The sequence below is a fragment of the Anolis carolinensis genome, chromosome 1 (genome assembly GCF_035594765.1).
Source record: "Anolis carolinensis isolate JA03-04 chromosome 1, rAnoCar3.1.pri, whole genome shotgun sequence".
Classification (NCBI taxonomy): domain Eukaryota; kingdom Metazoa; phylum Chordata; class Lepidosauria; order Squamata; family Dactyloidae; genus Anolis; species Anolis carolinensis.
The window spans coordinates 72,274,863-72,292,570 of record NC_085841.1 but is presented as its reverse complement, the minus strand read 5'-3'; the positions used below and the strand labels follow the sequence as shown (position 1 = coordinate 72,292,570).

General features: G+C 38.1%; 1 protein-coding gene across 4 annotated transcripts in view; it reads left to right on the top strand.

Moving 5' to 3' along the window:
• The window catches only part of snx9 (sorting nexin 9), a 64,859-nt gene that overhangs the window by 43,190 nt on the left and 3,961 nt on the right, over positions 1-17,708 (top strand). For all 4 annotated transcript variants that reach the window (XM_003215773.4, XM_008123505.3, XM_008123500.3 and 1 more), the window contains 11 exons: positions 1,467-1,551; positions 2,123-2,248; positions 2,415-2,532; positions 6,755-6,885; positions 7,556-7,659; positions 11,175-11,278; positions 13,139-13,216; positions 13,609-13,685; positions 14,653-14,742; positions 15,707-15,821; positions 16,897-16,988. In XM_003215773.4, the coding sequence (XP_003215821.1) occupies positions 1,467-1,551; positions 2,123-2,248; positions 2,415-2,532; positions 6,755-6,885; positions 7,556-7,659; positions 11,175-11,278; positions 13,139-13,216; positions 13,609-13,685; positions 14,653-14,742; positions 15,707-15,821; positions 16,897-16,988 (1,120 nt within the window). The remainder of the gene's footprint in view (positions 1-1,466; positions 1,552-2,122; positions 2,249-2,414; positions 2,533-6,754; positions 6,886-7,555; positions 7,660-11,174; positions 11,279-13,138; positions 13,217-13,608; positions 13,686-14,652; positions 14,743-15,706; positions 15,822-16,896; positions 16,989-17,708) is intronic.

Sequence of the window (17,708 nt, the reverse complement as noted above, 5' to 3'; positions counted from 1 at the left end):
TGTAGTTTTTTGGAGGATAACTCTGTTGCTTTCCTGCAGAAAAAGAATTCTAGTATCCTAAAGTTTGAAAAAAATCGTTATGACCTATGCTTTCAGGGGCTGAAGTTCACTACACAAGATGCAAATCTGATGGAAATTGATTATTCAATAGCATTTAATTGAAAGAAATTCAAGTCAAAATTGTAGTCTTGGATGTGTACAGGCAGTCCCCAAGTTACAAAGGCTTGTTGTTAAGTTGAATTTGTATGTTGGAACAGCTACATTTTAAAGTTTAACTCTAGCCATATATAGAGAGAGCGAGAGCGAGAGCGAGAGAGCTCTGGACAGCATAGGGAAGCGTTAACCAAACACCCCTGTGGTGTTTGTCTTGCTGTCTGTGACCCTTTCGAAGATTTCACTTCTTTTGTCTCTGTGATAATTGGATTTTGAAATAATGGTTTTGTTGTGGAAACAAGGATTGGCGAGAAAGCTTCTGTGGAGACACCTTTTCCCCATGGTAACTCTTCCAGGAATGAATTCCCCTTCCTAAGGGTAGATTTCTCTCACTTCCTGTTGTATCACCTCCGTTCTGAATGAAGAGTCATTTGTAAGTGTGATGTTTGTAACTCTGGGACTCCCTGTATATGTTTATGGCAGGGTTGAACACCTTGTTAAAGTTTAAGAACTGGGACTAAAATATTCAGGTGTTACCAAAATAGCCATGTTCATGGAGTGTTGCCTGCATAGTCTTCTCATTCTCTAGATGTGTTCATCCAGTTACAATTGTTTTAACAGATTAGTGCTGGACCCAATTCATAAAGTAGACTCTCCTGTCCTTTTAAATACATTTTTTCAGGAGAACTGTAAACTTTCCCTGTCCATTTATACAACACTGCATTCTGTCCTGTTCTATTGATTTCAGGACATTGTGATATAATCCAAACTAATGTGATTTGGAAGTGATGACATAGTGGCCCTGCTAATGGCGAGGTGGGAGATGAGGGTTTGTGCATTTTGGGTTGGTGGATGATGTGTTCTGGATTGTGACAGGAGTGATGTGTGGGAATCAGCGGCCTTCACCCAGGAGTTTGAATTAATCTTAACTAAAATAGATCCTCTGATTTAATGGAATTTAATGTCAGTATACGTCCCTTTTTATACTAGTGGTTGGTTTGGGTTCATTAACTGTTAGATTATCAAATGACAGAGGAGAATTCAGAGGCTTTTGAAATGATTCTGCAGTGACAGTTGGTACTAACTGTTCTTTTATTCTGTTTGTTCTGATTGGCTGAAGGCAGACAAATCAGAGATTACTTAATTCCCTTACTTCTAATACAGTTGTAACTAGATCATTTTCGCACAGAGATTTCAGTAATAGGTTCGTTCAACTCATTTAAAAGACCACATCTATAAAGTATGGCAGGTGTTTCTGAATCTAGCAATGTGCCCGTGAAAGAAGGACTCAGTCACTTTATTTCTGTGATCAGATTTCCTGGATTTGCAAAACCTGGAGTGGAACAGTACCTGTTGGCAAAGCAACTAACAAAACCCAAAGAAAAAATCCCTATAATTGTAAGTTCTATATTTTTAATATATCCTTATATCTCTGGAAAGTGCTGATACGAACCCTTTCAAAATTCAAACATTTACTAAAGCAGTAAGGGCAGTTTGAGTGAAAAATCTTTATAGTCTTGGTTATGCGGAACTGTTTGCTTACTTCTTGATTTTTCAGGAGGACTCAGTAGCATTGAAGCATTTCCCTGCAAACTGAGCCTCCTACTATACTAAAAAGCATTAAAAAGCATTAAAATTATCTGAGTTAATTCTGCTTGATTGTATCTTCTACAGCACAATCAAGCTGAATTACTTCAAATATTTGTGCTATCTAGTTGAAATGATGTGGAATAAGTCAGAATGTATTGTTTATAATTCTTAAGTCAGAAAAAGAGAGAGATCCTAAAAGGCTGTTTGTACAGAGTCAATTACTTACCTGATGTATATAGCATAAGAATCCGTTGTGGCATTACATCTCATTCCTAGGTTATAAGAAAGTCTTACTCAATTTTTATGTTTGAGTACATTGATTGCTTCTAGTTCTAAATACCTATGCATATGATTGATAAAAACTGTTGTTACCTTGTAGATTGGAGATTATGGTCCCATGTGGGTTTATCCTACCTCTACATTTGACTGTGTTGTGGCTGACCCCAAAAAAGGTTCTAAAATGTATGGTCTTAAGAGCTACATCGAATATCAGCTCACATGTACAGTAAGTGCTCACCTCAAAATGTCTAGTTACTCTTTATAGTTTATCTAAGGTTTGCATCACGGAGTTAAATAATATTGGCTAATGCATATATATTATGCTGTTGTAAATATATATTTTCTGTAAGACTAATAAGATGAGGTTTTTCTTTTGTTCACTTGTTTCACAGAACACTAATCGATCTGTCAACCACAGATACAAACACTTTGACTGGTTATATGAACGACTCTTGATTAAATTTGGATCAGCCATTCCAATTCCATCACTTCCAGACAAACAAGTTACAGGTAACCTTTTAAAGCTGAATATAAGAAATGAAAACAATGTATTTTCAATAAAGATCGTGGACCAGGACTAGATTTTTGTTCAGCACTTTGCGGCACAATCAAATTGACATATACTACCTTTTAATGCATTTTTCTTTCCAAGTATAGATGTTTAAATAATTAATTATTCCCACTTTGTTTTAATATACATTCTATATTGTGCTTGCTGAAAAAAATATTCTAAGATTTTATTTTTTAACAGGGCAACACTTTCAAAAGATAGCCTTTCTATTGGGTTTTGAAATTTCATAATAAATTACAGGGTTAAGGGATTGGAACTTGGCTTGATTTTTAAAAATATGAGATGATCTAAAGTAATTCTGCATACAGGTGTCAAAGTACTGTGTGGTAGGAATTGTAAGCCTTTGGTGGAGCGATGAAATTTATAAAAAGGTATCTCGAAAGATTTCGATAGACAGCCCTGTAACTACGAAGTGCTGAAAATGCAAGCATGCACTACATGAAAAGAAATCTGAACACTGATGGACATACTAGGATGAATGCCAAGGAAACTCAGAACTGAGGAAATTACAGATTTTCCTTTAGTTAGCTTCAAGCTTCGAATGCCACCAGCATTTTATAAAATGAGGACACAAACTTAGAATAAAACGGGGGAGAGGGAGCAGTGAGAGTCTTGAGTTCATTTGAAATTGATCACTTGACATTTACAGCATTCTTCTTCACCCTCTTCCCCCTCTCCAGCCATTTTGTGATTGTACCAGATGAAGGAAACAATAATTAGTGCTTATTTTCTTCTACTTTGTTAATGAAAACACTGAAAAATCAGTATGCTCATTAGCTTTTTTAGCTCTGATACACTGTTCATCAGGAAATATTTTTTCAGTGGTAACACTGGTTACTGTCATAAGCAGCATAAGTGATATGTTGATGCCTTCTATTTTATTGTGATGGTTATTACATTTGATAGTTGTTTTGTAGCCCAAAGCACTAAAAAGTGCAATCCATTTCTTAAAGGTATAATGCAGCGAGGAACAATTTTGCAGATGAAATGATAAAGCATGTGAAGCAAAGATCAAAGTAACATTTCTAATAATGGTGGAGGATCTCCAAATTTTAACCTGTAAATTAATTGTTTTGCTCTCTAAGGTTAAAGAGGAAGAATCACAGGGATTTTTCTTGAGAGGAAATTCTTTAGCTGGGTCAAGAACTTGAATGCCCAGATGTTAATACAACCTGCCACATCACCATGGCAGGGGCAGAGAGGAGCACCATCACAAAAATAGACATATAGAAAGAATAGTTCTTTTTCGGGATGGCCAGGAGGAGCAATCCACTACAATTGGATTTCAAACTGAACAACGTAGAAGTTTAAATGTTAAAACCAACCATATGAAATATACCTAGAAAGCTGTAACTTTTTTTAAAAAAGTATTATTCTGATCAGGTATTTAGCACCTGCAACTTTGACAAGTCTATTTTTTGTGAACACGTTTGAAGAAAATGTAATTTATACATAAAAAAGACTGAAGTAGCAAGTCAGCACAGAAGCACCCTGAAGCTTCTTTAAGAGGGTTAAGAGCCCATCAGGAAGGGGCCCTTACTGCTGAAAAGATAAATATTTTACTGCCAGCTTCTGTCTTGAACAAATTGACTTTCCATTTAATAATCTTCATCCAGATCTTAAAATGAGGAATCTAATCAAATACTTCATTGATGGAAAAGAATTAGAATTCTTGGCATGATACTGGGTGCACATTTGAATAGGGTTCCCATCTCTTTTTAAGGCCAGTGTATGCTGGCTTTCTAAACCTCAGCAGATAAGTTACCAGATATTATTCCTGCTGTTTTGCTCCCATCTTTCTGCCAGTGGCCATAACTTTTTTTCTCTAATTTTCCATAGCCAAAACTGTCAAGACTCAGAGGCCTTAAAGAGCCACACACACCATTTAGTCCAACAAAAGGTTTATTACAACACAAAATATGCTCAGAAAGACTTAACTACAGTGTCTCTGGCCAAAACTCAAAGAACTTGCCCAAACTGGGCTCCAAAAGGCAAACTGAAAATAACCCGGATTAAACAGAAAGGAAAACCCGGATTAAAAACACAGTCAAAGTAACAGCAAACAAACAGCACTGTAACGAAAGAGTTCCAACAGCCAGCTCTGCACCAAAAGGGATAAATGCAAGAGGAGTTGCCAAAACCAGCCGAAGTCCCAGAGTTGCGGTAGAAGAAGTCCAAACAAACGTATCCAAAGTGGTCAAACAGAGCCGTAGTCAAATTAGTCCGAGAGCCCAGGAAGGGAGAAAACCACACTCAAGACAATCCAAGCATAGTTTCCAAGGTGGACCAACAGAGCCTTAGTCGAATCAGTCCAAGAGTCCAGGAAGGGAGAGAGCCACATGATAAGCCAGTCCAAATTGAAGATTCACAGGAACCACGAACACCAGGCTGTAGAACCCGAACCCAAAACCCAACAGGAAAACAGGCAGCGACAAATCCACACAATACTGACACTTTGCCTTCTGTAAAGATTCCCCATTTCAGAACCTACTTTTAACTTACACATCATTATCCGATGATGAGCTGGCCTCCACCTCGCTTTAAGATTCAAATGTGCACCCAGTATCATCATCTCTTACAGCTGTCCTTGTCTTCACACATGAACCCTGTTTCCATTTCTCCAGTTCCTCCATCTCCTCTCAAGACTTAGGTTTCCCCATGACTTGGATGTATCTCCCGTTTGCCAATCCTCATGTCCCGAAAACCCCACAAACGTGTCACTAGAAGTTGGTTCTGCACATATATCCCTTATTTCTTGTACCTTAGTCCAATCCATTTTGTCCTCCCCATCCTCATCACTCCCAGACCCATCATTCCCAGAAAAACCCATAAATGACTCATCATCTGTGGGAGCAGTAAATATATCCCGGATCATAGAATCATAGAATAGTAGAGTTGGAAGAGACATCATGGGCCATCCAGTTCAACCCCCTGCCAAGAAGCAGGAAATCGCATTCAAAGCACCCCCGACAGATGGCCATCCAGCCTCTGTTTAAAAGCTTCCAAAGAAGGAGCCTCCACCACAGTCTGGGCGAGAGAGTTCCACTGCCGAACAGCCCTCACAGTGAGGAAGTTCTTCCTGATGTTCAGGTGGAATCTCCTTTCCTGTAGTTTGAAGCCATTGTTCCGTGTCCTAGTCTGCAGGGCAGCAGAAAACAAGCTTGCTCCCTCCTCCCTGTGTCTTCCCCTCACATATTTGTACATGGCTATCATGTCTCCTCTTAGCCTTCTCTTCTGCAGTTCTGCCCAGTTCTTTAAGCTTCTCCTCATAGGGCTTGTTCTCCAGACCTTTGATCATTTTAGTTGGCCTCCTCTGGACGCTTTCCAGCTTCTCAACATCACCCTTCAACTGCGGTGCCCAGAATTGGACACAGTATTCCAGGTGTGGTCTGACCAAGGCAGAATAGAGGGGTAGCATGACTTCCCTGGATCTAGATGCTATACCCCTATTGATGCAGGCCAAAATCCCATTGGCTTTCTTAGCAGCCGCATCACATTGCTGGCTCATGTTTAACTTGTTGTCCACAAGGACAATCTTGTTTCTCTCTCGTTCTTCATCTGATTCCTGCTCCGGAGTAACTCTCTTAGTGCCTCTATTCCCATCCACCACATCTTCTTCCTCGCTCATCAACTCCCCGCCACTTGAAATCCCTTCGAATGTGTCTTCATCAGTAGGTGCCATTAGTATATCCCGAATCCTTTTCCTTTGCTGTTCTTCATCTGACACCTGCTCGCGATTAGCCCTTTCCCCCCTACTGGTACTCATACTACTGCTTGCAGCAGTACTCACTGGCTCAACTACAACAAAAACTTTCTAGAATAAAGTGACCAACAATTTATTACCATTTACTATGGGGTTCTTAAACAGAAATGAAATGTAGCTAAGTCAAACAAGCCTTGGCTGAGGTGCATCTTGGTTTTAACAATCAACAATGTTTCCTGTTGTAAATTTCAACAATACATGCAGCACTGTATATCTGCTAGCTGTGCAAAACCAAATAGAATTCAGGTGTATTGTAAAATGTGTGTTTTGCCATGCTTTTGAGTTGATTCAGAGTATTCCATAATTTACAAATACTGATTTCAAAATGACTTGCCTTACCGAGTGGAAAAGTTACCATTAATAGTGAGTGTCAACGGCTACCATTTGTTGGCTAACAGGGCGTTTTGAGGAAGAATTCATCAAGATGCGGATGGAAAGGCTACAAGGTTGGATGACCAGAATGTGTCGACATCCAGTAGTTTCAGAAAGTGAACTTTTTCAACAGTTCCTTAGCTTTCGTGATGAAAAGGTAACTTAGTTTGTAATTTTCTAGATATTATCTAGCTGTAGATCATATGATATGTTATCATTGACTCTTCTAGCTAAAACTGCTCAGATTTATAAACCAGCAATATTTGGAGGGCCATGGGATGCATGCTCCCTAAGTAAAGGGTTTTGGTGCATAAATTATAAACAAACACTGATGGTTCCATTTGTATTGGGAAAATGGTTTCAGAGTAGGAAATGTGTTATTTTGTAGGGGGGGAAATCACAATGAATACTAGTATCTTCCTTTATTAAAATTTGTGTATTATGTGGATGAATATTAAGATCAGATACTGTGAAAGTATGGCTAAGTCTAGGATAGATGGTGTAGGTCATATCCTTCCATGTTTATGTTAAAACTTACGCTCTTTCTGTAGAAGTTTTCACACGTTATTGAAATAGAAGCCCCCTATGATTTAATTTTAAAAATCTACTCTGAAACTTTTTATTTTCAAAAGCAGCTAATGTGCAAAATGGGCATTCTCTCAGAATTCTAGGTTTGAATTTGTGGTAAGTCAACTACCCTTCTGAATCACAGCTTTAGTCATCACTTATTAAAGAGCCCTCCCTGCCCGTGCTTATGAAGCTATTCAGGATGCCAGTTCTTAATGTGTTTTTCTTTCACCTTGGCTTTTCCCCCCTCTTTCCCTTAGGAATGGAAAACGGGTAAGAGGAAGGCAGAAAAAGATGAGATTGTGGGTGTTATGGTCTTTTCTACTATGGAACCAGAAGGTCCTGACTTGGATATGATAGAAATGTAAGGTGTTGGATTCCTCCTCTTCATTATGATATTGCAAAAATACTGTCACTTGATGAAAAGGTGTAAATATATTTTAATGCATCTTTAATCTTTTATGAACAAATACCTTCTCTAGGATCCAAAACCTTGTGCACCTCTTAGCAAAATGTAGTTAAATATTGTGGATTTGCCTCCAGGAAAGACAGTTTTGAAGTCTTGAAGGTATTCTCATATCACAGTGTACATCTACATGATACATGTAACCTTACTATATCTTGTGATTCTGAGAACAATATCCTTGGACCAATGCATATATCACTGTGGTTCTTCTTTGTAATTTCTGCAATTCACACAAATGGGTAATTCTGAGCCTGAGTAGCATTGATTCCTAACTTGATATAACTCAAAGATACATTTTGGTGGGACAGCCTCCTCGATGTCAAGTGTAGTTCACAATCTATTCCCACTTCTGTTTTTCAAGCCCTGCAGCGCTAACAGCATAGTTTGAAACTTCTGTAAGTTCTTCCTTCTTCTAGAGTCCTCTTTGTGCTTTTCAACATGTTGATCAGTTGTTGTTTTTTTATACCCCACCTTTTTTCTGGGATGCGAGAAAGTCCTACTCTGCCCACCCAACAAACTTCTGGAAAGGGTTAGGAAATGGGATTTAATTTTCTTAAAATTTTCTTAATAATCACCAGAATGGCAGGTTGCCTTATCTAGCTGATTGCAAGGCAAAGGCCATTACTAGGTCCAGTAATGCTTTGCAGTCATGCTCTCATTTAAGTGAAAGTAACAGTCCAAAATCTCCTTTGTAAAAATGATTCTTCCAGCCTCAAGATTAACGATTAGATAAATAACAGCCAAAAGCTGCATACATCTGAGAACAAGATGGGAGTTTCTTCCTCCTCCAAATAGTCCTCATTGTATTGCCAAGTTTATTTTCCCCTGCATTTATGCCTTCACTTCCAGTATTCCTCATCCCTGAAGACAACGTGCCAGATATCTCTTTTGTTTGTTTGGTTTTCGCCTTAGGAATCCAGATGACACACTTTGCCTTCGATTCCAAGTTGCCTGTTCTGATACGCATACAGTAGAGTCTCGCTTATCCAACATAAATGGGTCAACAGAATGTTGGATAAGCAAAAATGTTGGATAATAAGGAGGGATTAAGGAAAAGCTGCTTGTTGCTGAGAAACTGTTGTTTTTCTAGGCAGCAACGCACAGCGGGCCTCTCAAAGTACCAGGTGCTTGGTGGGAGGGATGAGACTCCCCTCCCCCCCCCCCCCCCCGGTCAAGCGTCTGGCGCTTGGAGAGGTCCACTGTGCATTGCTGCCTAGAAAAACAGCTGTTTCTCAGCAACGCACAGCAAGCCCCTCTAAGCGTCGGACGCCTGCCGAGAAAGATGAAATGCAGCCAAGCACGTCGTATAATACAGACCGTTTGATAAACGAAGGTCGGATAACCGAGATTCTACTTTATTTAATTTTTTTTTTGGTTACTGCTTCATTTTCTGCAAAATGATACTTGCATTTTGATTTTCAACTACATTGGTTATGCCATTGATTTCAGTTCCTACCTCAGGCTTTCTTCCTTTCTCTGCCCTATCTTTCAATCTTGAGAATGAAATTGTCTTCAAAAGAGGCTAACAGTTATTCTGTGATTTCATATCAAAGAAGGCTATTCAAGAGCACAACAAAGCACAACAATGGTATTAGTTTGACCTTTGAACATACACACACACACACACACACACAAGCTGTGCCCGGCCACGCATTGCTGTGGCGAAGTATGGTGATATGGGAAATAAAGTATTGAGGAATTCGTGGTAGTTAAGGTAAAGGATAAAGGTTTTCCCCTGACATTAAGTCCAGTCGTGTCTGACTCTGGGGGTTGGTGCTCATCTTGAGTCTACACTGCCATATAATCCAGTTGAAATCAGATAATCTGTATTTTATAGGCAGTGTGGAAGAGGCCGGATTGAAGTGGCCCTGGCCTGAGTGGGTTGCTAGGAGACCAAGTGGGTGGAGGTTAGCCTTCTAACTGACAGCAGACCAAGTGGGTGGAGCTTAGCCTTCTAACTGGCAGCAATTGGATAAAAACAATTATTCCTCCCCCTCTAATTAGGACTTTATTTTTCTTTTCTTTTTGTTGTATGAACGTAGAGGCATGGATGAGGGGTTGTGCTGCCAAGTTTAGTGTTTCTGGGATGTGTAGTTTTGTTGTTTTGTCCTAGGCCGAAATTTCATTACCCTTTAATATATATATATATATGTGTGTGTGTGTGTGTGTGTGTACACACACACACACACACACATATATATATATACACACATACATACACACACAAGTGCTTTTGAATGTTCTCTTCTCTCCTTTTGACCATTCATTAGTCTTTCATCAGCAAAAGAATTCGTGAAATGAATTGCAGATTCAATTTAGTTTGTAAGCTACTATCTCAACATATTAGGAGATATTCTACAAAAGCATTATCAAGTGCCCTTGCTTTTCTGGTAGGATCTTCTTGACATTTGTAGTGCTTCAGTATGAACTGAACTCTCCACTTTCATTCATCACTTCCTCAGTGATCTCTATCAGAAACAAGGAGGCATCATTTGGAAAAGCATTACATCAGTTTGGCAAAGCAGCCCCCTTATTTGTGTGAGTCAGACACCACAAAGAAGAAGAACAGATTGCTTCACCTGGTTTTTAAAGTGGCTATCTGTGAACTCACATAATACCATCTCAAGTGTGTCTGCATTGTTTCTTAATGGTTGTCAGTGTGGTAGACCACAATAAACTAGGGGAAGAGTTGGGTAGATGCAAGTGAGTGCATAGGACTCCTGTCAGATTGCATTCCTGAGCGCTATAAAAGTGCCAAACCATTGCTGTAAAACAACATTAACCATTTATATGAGTTCACAAATAACCATTTAGGCAACTGCCGTCAAAGGTAAGAAACCTGTTCTTCTATAGGAGATGAAGGATGAACTTTGGAATTAAATGGTACATTTTTCAACCCCTTTCTCCTCTTGGGGCTAATTATTATCAAAAGCATCAAGAGCCTCTTGCGATTTCTCATTTTTATCCATTTGTTTATGTCCTGCCTTTCCTCCATTGAACTCAGATTTGTTCATTGATGTTTTAAGGTGAACAGTGTTGCTCCACAATATTGAATCTATTGTTAAGAAACTGGCAGTACTGTCGCTACACTGGACCAAGGATAATATATTGCGAATCAATGTTCTTGGTATTCATCTTTTCCTTCAACAGAATAAAATATTACTTCTTGTTTAAACTTTGAATTGATGTATAATATCATCACTATTAAAGGATGATTTGCCCAGATTGTTCTTTTGTTTCCTAGGTGCAAGAAAATAGTCTTAGTGAAGCGAGTTCTATAGAGCTAGGCATTGTAAAACAAAGGAGAAACACAGGAGGAAATATATAGGTTTACATTTAAAGATTGTTTCTTTTTAAAAAAAACCCTCTCTGAATTCACCATAGAAAGAAGACTCATTTCTTTTGTCATACAGTGAACAGAAATGTGATGCAGTTGGCAGGTTCACCAAAGCTATGGATGATGGCGTTAAGGAATTGTTGACAGTTGGCCATGAACACTGGAAACGTTGTACAGGACGTAAGTAACTATGGTTAATGAGCTGCCATTACAATTGCACATTTCTCTGTATCATGTGCAACTTTCCTATGTCTGTGCAAAACATTCATAAAGTAAATCTGATACTCCACAATTATGAGATTTTTGTTTTGACATTTGCATTTTATTTTGTTGAGGTGGGTTGCTTTTTAATTAAAAAAATATTTGAAAAATAAACTGAATGTGATAAAGAAAGTTTTAAGGGAGATTTGTCCAACAATTAAATAGTTTTGGTCATATTGTACTGGAGCATAGATATGTTTCCCTTAAATGAGCCCAGTAAAATAGTACAGACATCCTCTTTAGTGCAACTAGATTTACAGGTCATGCCAAGGTTACCAGATTTGTTTAGGATGTGGGATCTTGAACAAAAGTATCATTGTTTATGTCCTGTTTGGATGCACAGTGTGATACATGCCTTACAAACCTCCTTGAATGATTTGATTTTAAACGCTAGTTTATTTCTCTAGAAAATGTGTTAAATTAGTTGTATTTGTGGATTCAGTGATTTAAGGCAGACATTGTGGAATACGCCTCCTGTTTCATAAATGAACAGTTGTTGATGTGTATCTGTTGAAAGTCTCTTAGCCTACTTAATAGATCTGTAGCAAGATACAGAGTATTTTTTATTTATTTATTGTGTCAGAAGCAAATTGAGAATACAGTTATAGTGTATAAAAAAACACAAAATTAAAAACTTGGCATTATACTAAATTTTCATTGACCAGAAGCTGGCCACATTGAGTGCCTCAGTTGTCGCTGTAAGAAGGTCCTTTATTGTGCACAAGGCAGGGCTCCGACTGCATTGTAGTAAGTGGTCTGTGGTTTGCTCTTCTCCACACTTGCTTGTCATGGACTCCACTTTGTAGCCCCATTTCTTAAGATTGGCTCTGCATCTTGTAGTACCAGAGTACAGTCTGTTCAGCACCTTCCAAATTGCCCAGTCCTCTGTGTGCCCAGGAGGGAGTTTCTCTTCCAATATCAGCCACTGATTGAGGTTCCGAGTTTTAGCCTGCCTCTTGTGGACTCTCACTTGTGATAATGTGGCATGTCTCATTAAGAGCCACAGCCACTGTTTTAATGTGGTGAGATGTATTCCACACTGGGCATGCATATTCAGCAGCAGAATAGCAAAGTGCAAGGGCAGGTGTCTTTACTGTATCTGGTTGTGATCCCCCGGTTGTGCCAGTCAGCTTTCGTATGATGTTATTTCTAGCACCCACTTTTTGCTTGGTAGTCAAGCAGTGCTTGAAGGCCTGTGATATACCAAGATGCTACATTGCTTCATCATAACACAGATCTCTGCTAGCAGAGTTTCTTTCTGTAACCCCTATGCTGAATACTCATTAATGTGGTTCAGTGGTGAATTTGTATGGCTGACAACCCATTATGCAGTTGTGTGCAGTGTGTCAGGGCAATGAGATATTTACAGATGACTCTTTAGTTTTCAACAGTCCCACATGGACAACTCCACTTATATCATTGTCACTGGTATACAGCTATTGCCCATTGCCATTCTAAGTGTGTTGTGTAATGTATAGCTGTGTCAATAACAGAATGCTGACTAAAGGATGTTACGTACCCGACGCCAAACAGATGAATTGTTTTCAGGAGCAAGATAAGCCCAATGATGATAGCAAATAAAGTAATGGCACTGAGAAAACGACTGGCACTACCTCAGAGAAAGTAAAAAGGACCCAGCCAGTGAAAGAGTACAGGGACAACTGTGAATTGATTTGATAAGACTGCCTGTTGTGCTGGTGTTTTCTAGTTACAGTCATTTATTGCATTTTGCAGACTTTTAATGGATTCTATTTTAAGGTGAAATCTTCTTTCTTTCAGCATTACCGAAGGAATATCAGAAAATAGGAAAAGCTTTACAGGGTTTAGCCCTGGTTTTCAGTACCAGCGGGTACCAAGGTATTATTTGTGATATTTGGACATCATTAATTGGATAGTCTTTTGTTTACTTTAAATGTATGTATTTGTTTAGGTTGGTTTAAAAGGCCAAATAAATAATTTAAAGGATTTTATTTTGCTCTGATGAATTTCTTGTCCTTATCAGGGTGGTATGACCGTAGGCTCTTGTCCTTGTCATTTATCTTAACATTCAACTCTTACTTACATTTTTTTAAAATCAAGTCTTGGTTTAGGTTTAGGAATATTTATGCATTTTCTTCTACTGATGGTTAGAATATATCCAGCAAATGCTGTTTTACAATTCAGCTACTTCAACTAGGTGAGCTATGGTTATTTTTCTTTGAGCTATGTACTGATTGACATGAAAGGTTCTCTGTCACTTTTGTTTTTAGGCGAAACTGACCTCAATGAAGCAATTACAGAAGCAGGAAAAACATATGAAGAAATTGCCAGTCTTGTGGCAGAACAGGTGAATATGTATTAATAATATATTGACAGATATGTCTGTAGAATCCATGGAAAGCCCAAAGTAATGTATGAATCTATCAATAATATAGTTGATTATTATCATTTTGCTTGGGTTCTATATGTACACTGAATGAAAATGAAGTACACAAAAGGGTGCATGTTTAGATCTCAATGTAGCTGTTGGTCTTCCTCACATACAGCCATATAAAGAACAGTGGCTAAATTCAGTCTTCCCGCCACAGGAACTGAAGCTTTGCAGACCATATGCACATTTAAAAAAAAGATGAAACAGATATTAGATAAAATACAGAGTATTACATTTAAAATCACCAGATCTTGTATGATCTTGAATGCTAAACAGGGTCAGTCCTGGGTTAGTATTTGCATGGGAGGTCACCAGTGAATACAAGATGTTGAAGACTGCATATCAGGGAAATGCAATGATAAATCTTTTTATTCAGGCAGGCTTTTAAAGAAGGTTTTTAAGATCGAGTCAGGGACTGCTGTGGTTTTTAGTTTTGAATATATTTATGGATTTTAACAATTGTTTTTAATACTATTTGTTTAATTCTGTTTTAATATTCGTATATTTTAAGATTTATTGAAATGCTTTTAGTCTAAGACTCCATGTGGAGAGAAACAGCGGATATAAATACACATAATAATCATAACATAATAATTAATAATAATATGTCTCTGATCATTCCATGTCTAAGAAAACCCTGTTTAATTCATGGAGTTACCATAAATTGACAGGCAACTCAAAAGGAACAGAAATAGTACTTTCCATACATTACTTGACATTATGTTTGGGAAAAACTTTTTAAAGACAGATCTAAAATATAACAGAAAACAAGTATTTTCTTCAAGTGCTCAAAATTTTGAAGCTATCGTTCTTACTTGCCATGATTTTTCTTGTAAACGTACAGATGTTGTGGAGTTAATTACTGAGTGCTTTTCTTTGCCAGCCAAAGAAGGATCTTCATTTTCTAATGGAAACAAATCATGAATACAAAGGATTTCTTGGTTGCTTCCCTGATATCATAGGTGCTCATAAGGTACTGAGCCTTTTTTGTCACTCTTTTTTATTTTCTACTCAAATACTGTTGTTTGGGTGAAAGTGTGTGGATGCAACCTGTAGCCAACCCGCCATTTTGGAATTTTGCAGAAGGAGGTAGTCAGTATTTCCTCTCCATTCCCCATCACTGGACGGTGGCCTCCAGATGTGTTGTTACTGCCATTTAGTATTGAGGGAAGAGGGGTGCCTCTTGAACCAGTAGAGCCAAGAGAAGAGAGGCTATTGGCCCTAAGACCTTCAGCCATATTTCTGTGGAGATGCAGGAGAGCACAACTGCACAAGAATGTTGTTGCACAACTGCAGTCCAACAACTGTAGAAGAATGGCTATCCTGCTGGGAGAACTTAACTCCCCTCCACTGCAATGTAACTTCATGCCTTACTTGTTTTAGTGTAAGTGTATAGTCTGCCTCCCCTTTACATTTCCACCTGGAAGATCATCTTATGAGATCTTATGAGAAGCCCTTTGAAGCATGTTTTACATAAATGGAAATGTAGAGTCATAATAATGCTTCATTAGCATGATTCCCCCCTCCCCCTTAGATCAGGTGTGTTCAACCTGTGGCGTCCAAGTGTTTTGGACTTCAGCTCCCAGAATTCCTGACCATTGGACAAGCTGGATAGGGAGTTTGAGTCCCTAACATCTGGAAGGCCACAGGTGTGCACCACTGCAGTAGGTAGTACTGCCCCTACTCATTCCAGGAGTTGCTATATATGTCTTAGAGATAGTCCCATCGACAACCTGAGGTCTTGGAAGTCCTTTACTGTGTTTATGTAAATAAATTCTCTACTTCTCATAAAGAAGGCATTGATGCTTTATGTGCATGTGCACAGCTAAAAGAAATTACTCTTAAGACAAAATATAAATGACGCGTTGCTATAGATTTCTTTAGTCTTTGTAGCCATTATTTCAGCGATGCATTGTGTGCTGCTTTTGTCTTAACAGGGAGCCATAGAAAAAGTGAAGGAAAGTGATAAATTAGTTGCTACCAGCAAAATTACTCCACAAGATAAGCACAACATGCAGAAACGCTCAAGCACAATGTCATATGCACTACAAGGTATGCCTGTTCCCGTGCTTTATTTTCTTATATTCATTGGGTATGAAAAAGGATGGAGACCGAGAAGGGCAAAACTAATGATGGACAGCAAACATGAAGGGGCTTCAATTTGGTAGTTATTCTGGGACAGAATTAGGATTTACCCAAATTAAAGCAAGAGGCAGGACTGCTTATCTGTTCATATCTGTCAGCCATAAAAGTTTTTAACCTCTCAGTTTTTAACCTCTCATAGAAATAGTTTCATTTTACTATTATAAATGAAAATGATACCATTTGGTAGTGAACACTATTATGTGTCTCTTAGCATAGAACATATTAAAATATAATACTTTGAAAACATTGAATAGAGCATTTGAACAGTGTGATATAATTAAGTATAAAAACGAATCCTCTCCCTCCCCCCTCTCGGAAATATGCTTATTTCATCACCAAGCTTTCTGTTGCTTTTATACAACTGCTGTTTTCCATGCTGTGTTTCATGATCTGTTTTCAGATCTTCAAAAGGAAGCGACTAGAATAACTACTTAGTGTGGAAGTTAATATATTTCACTGAATGATATAATAGATTCAATAGAATATGTTTGTCCAAAAGCAGCAATTTGCAAAAATATATTCATAGAATCATATATCATAGAATAGTAGAGTTGGAAGAGACCTCATGGGCCATCCAGTCCAACCCCCAGTTGGACTGGATGGCCCATGTTCAGAAGTTCAGAAGAACTGGGATTAAAATGCTAAAGGTTGTGATTTCTGCAAGAATGGCAGTGCTCAAATTGAAGTATATCTTTAGCAGTGATTGGTATAATGAAGCAATTTAGTATGGTAGTGCCTCCAAGTTGTGAATACCACACCCTTAAGCCTGAAAAGTTTCCCATGCTTTTTTTGTTGTTGGTCTTTTTATATGAATATCCAAGTGATAAGGCCGAGCAAAGTGAGTTTGAAGCAGCAAGCATGTTGTTATTGCTACTGTAATTCGGGAAATTTTGCCTTTTGTTTGGATTCTTGTAATAAGTACAGTTTTATTCCATTTTGGTTTTAACCTTTAATGTGTGGTGATTTGACTATTTGATTACAGCTGAGATGAATCATTTTCACAGTAACCGAATTTATGATTACAATAGTGTGATGCGCTTGTATTTGGAGCAGCAGGCACAGTTCTATGAAACGGTAAGTTGCAACTTGCTGTCAGTTGTGCTGAACTCTTCCTTTTTTTATATGGAAGGAAAAGGATTACTAAAATGCACACTGTTTTTGTTCTCAGATTTTGCATTTCATTCTTAAAATGTGCATTTAAAAGGCTAAGGAGACAGTGACTTTATCCATGACTTTTTCAAAAGACACCAGAAGTGAGCAACTTCCTTTTTTAAAAATAATAATAATAATAATAATAATAATAATAATAATAATAATAATAATAATAGGCTTCTGGAGAAACAGTTCTTCCTTTCCTCCTCAGAAAATGCAGCTTGGTGCGACTGGTGCTTCCTGTGCTTCGCATGACAAGGCAGTGCAGCTGCCGCTTGCTTTTTGGCTAGGATACTCTATGAGTTGTACTTGGCACTTCATTATGGATTCTTTCATTCCTTTCAGTGAAGGAATAATGATGAAGCTCTGTGCAGTTATTCCACACAATTCCTTATCATTTCATCCCTTCTGTGCCTTAGAAATATGCAGAAACACATGTATGTAGTATTTGTCTGGTTCGCCTTCTTTTTTCCCAACCCAAAAGTTTCTCAAAAGGGAATATAAAACAATATTATGAAGCTAATAGATTAAGATTGGTTATTGAAGGAATGATAAACAAGGACGATATAGAATGGTTAAAATAGATTCTGAAAAAGTAGAGGAAGAAATACGGAATATATTTTTTAAGGATTTCACAAGAAA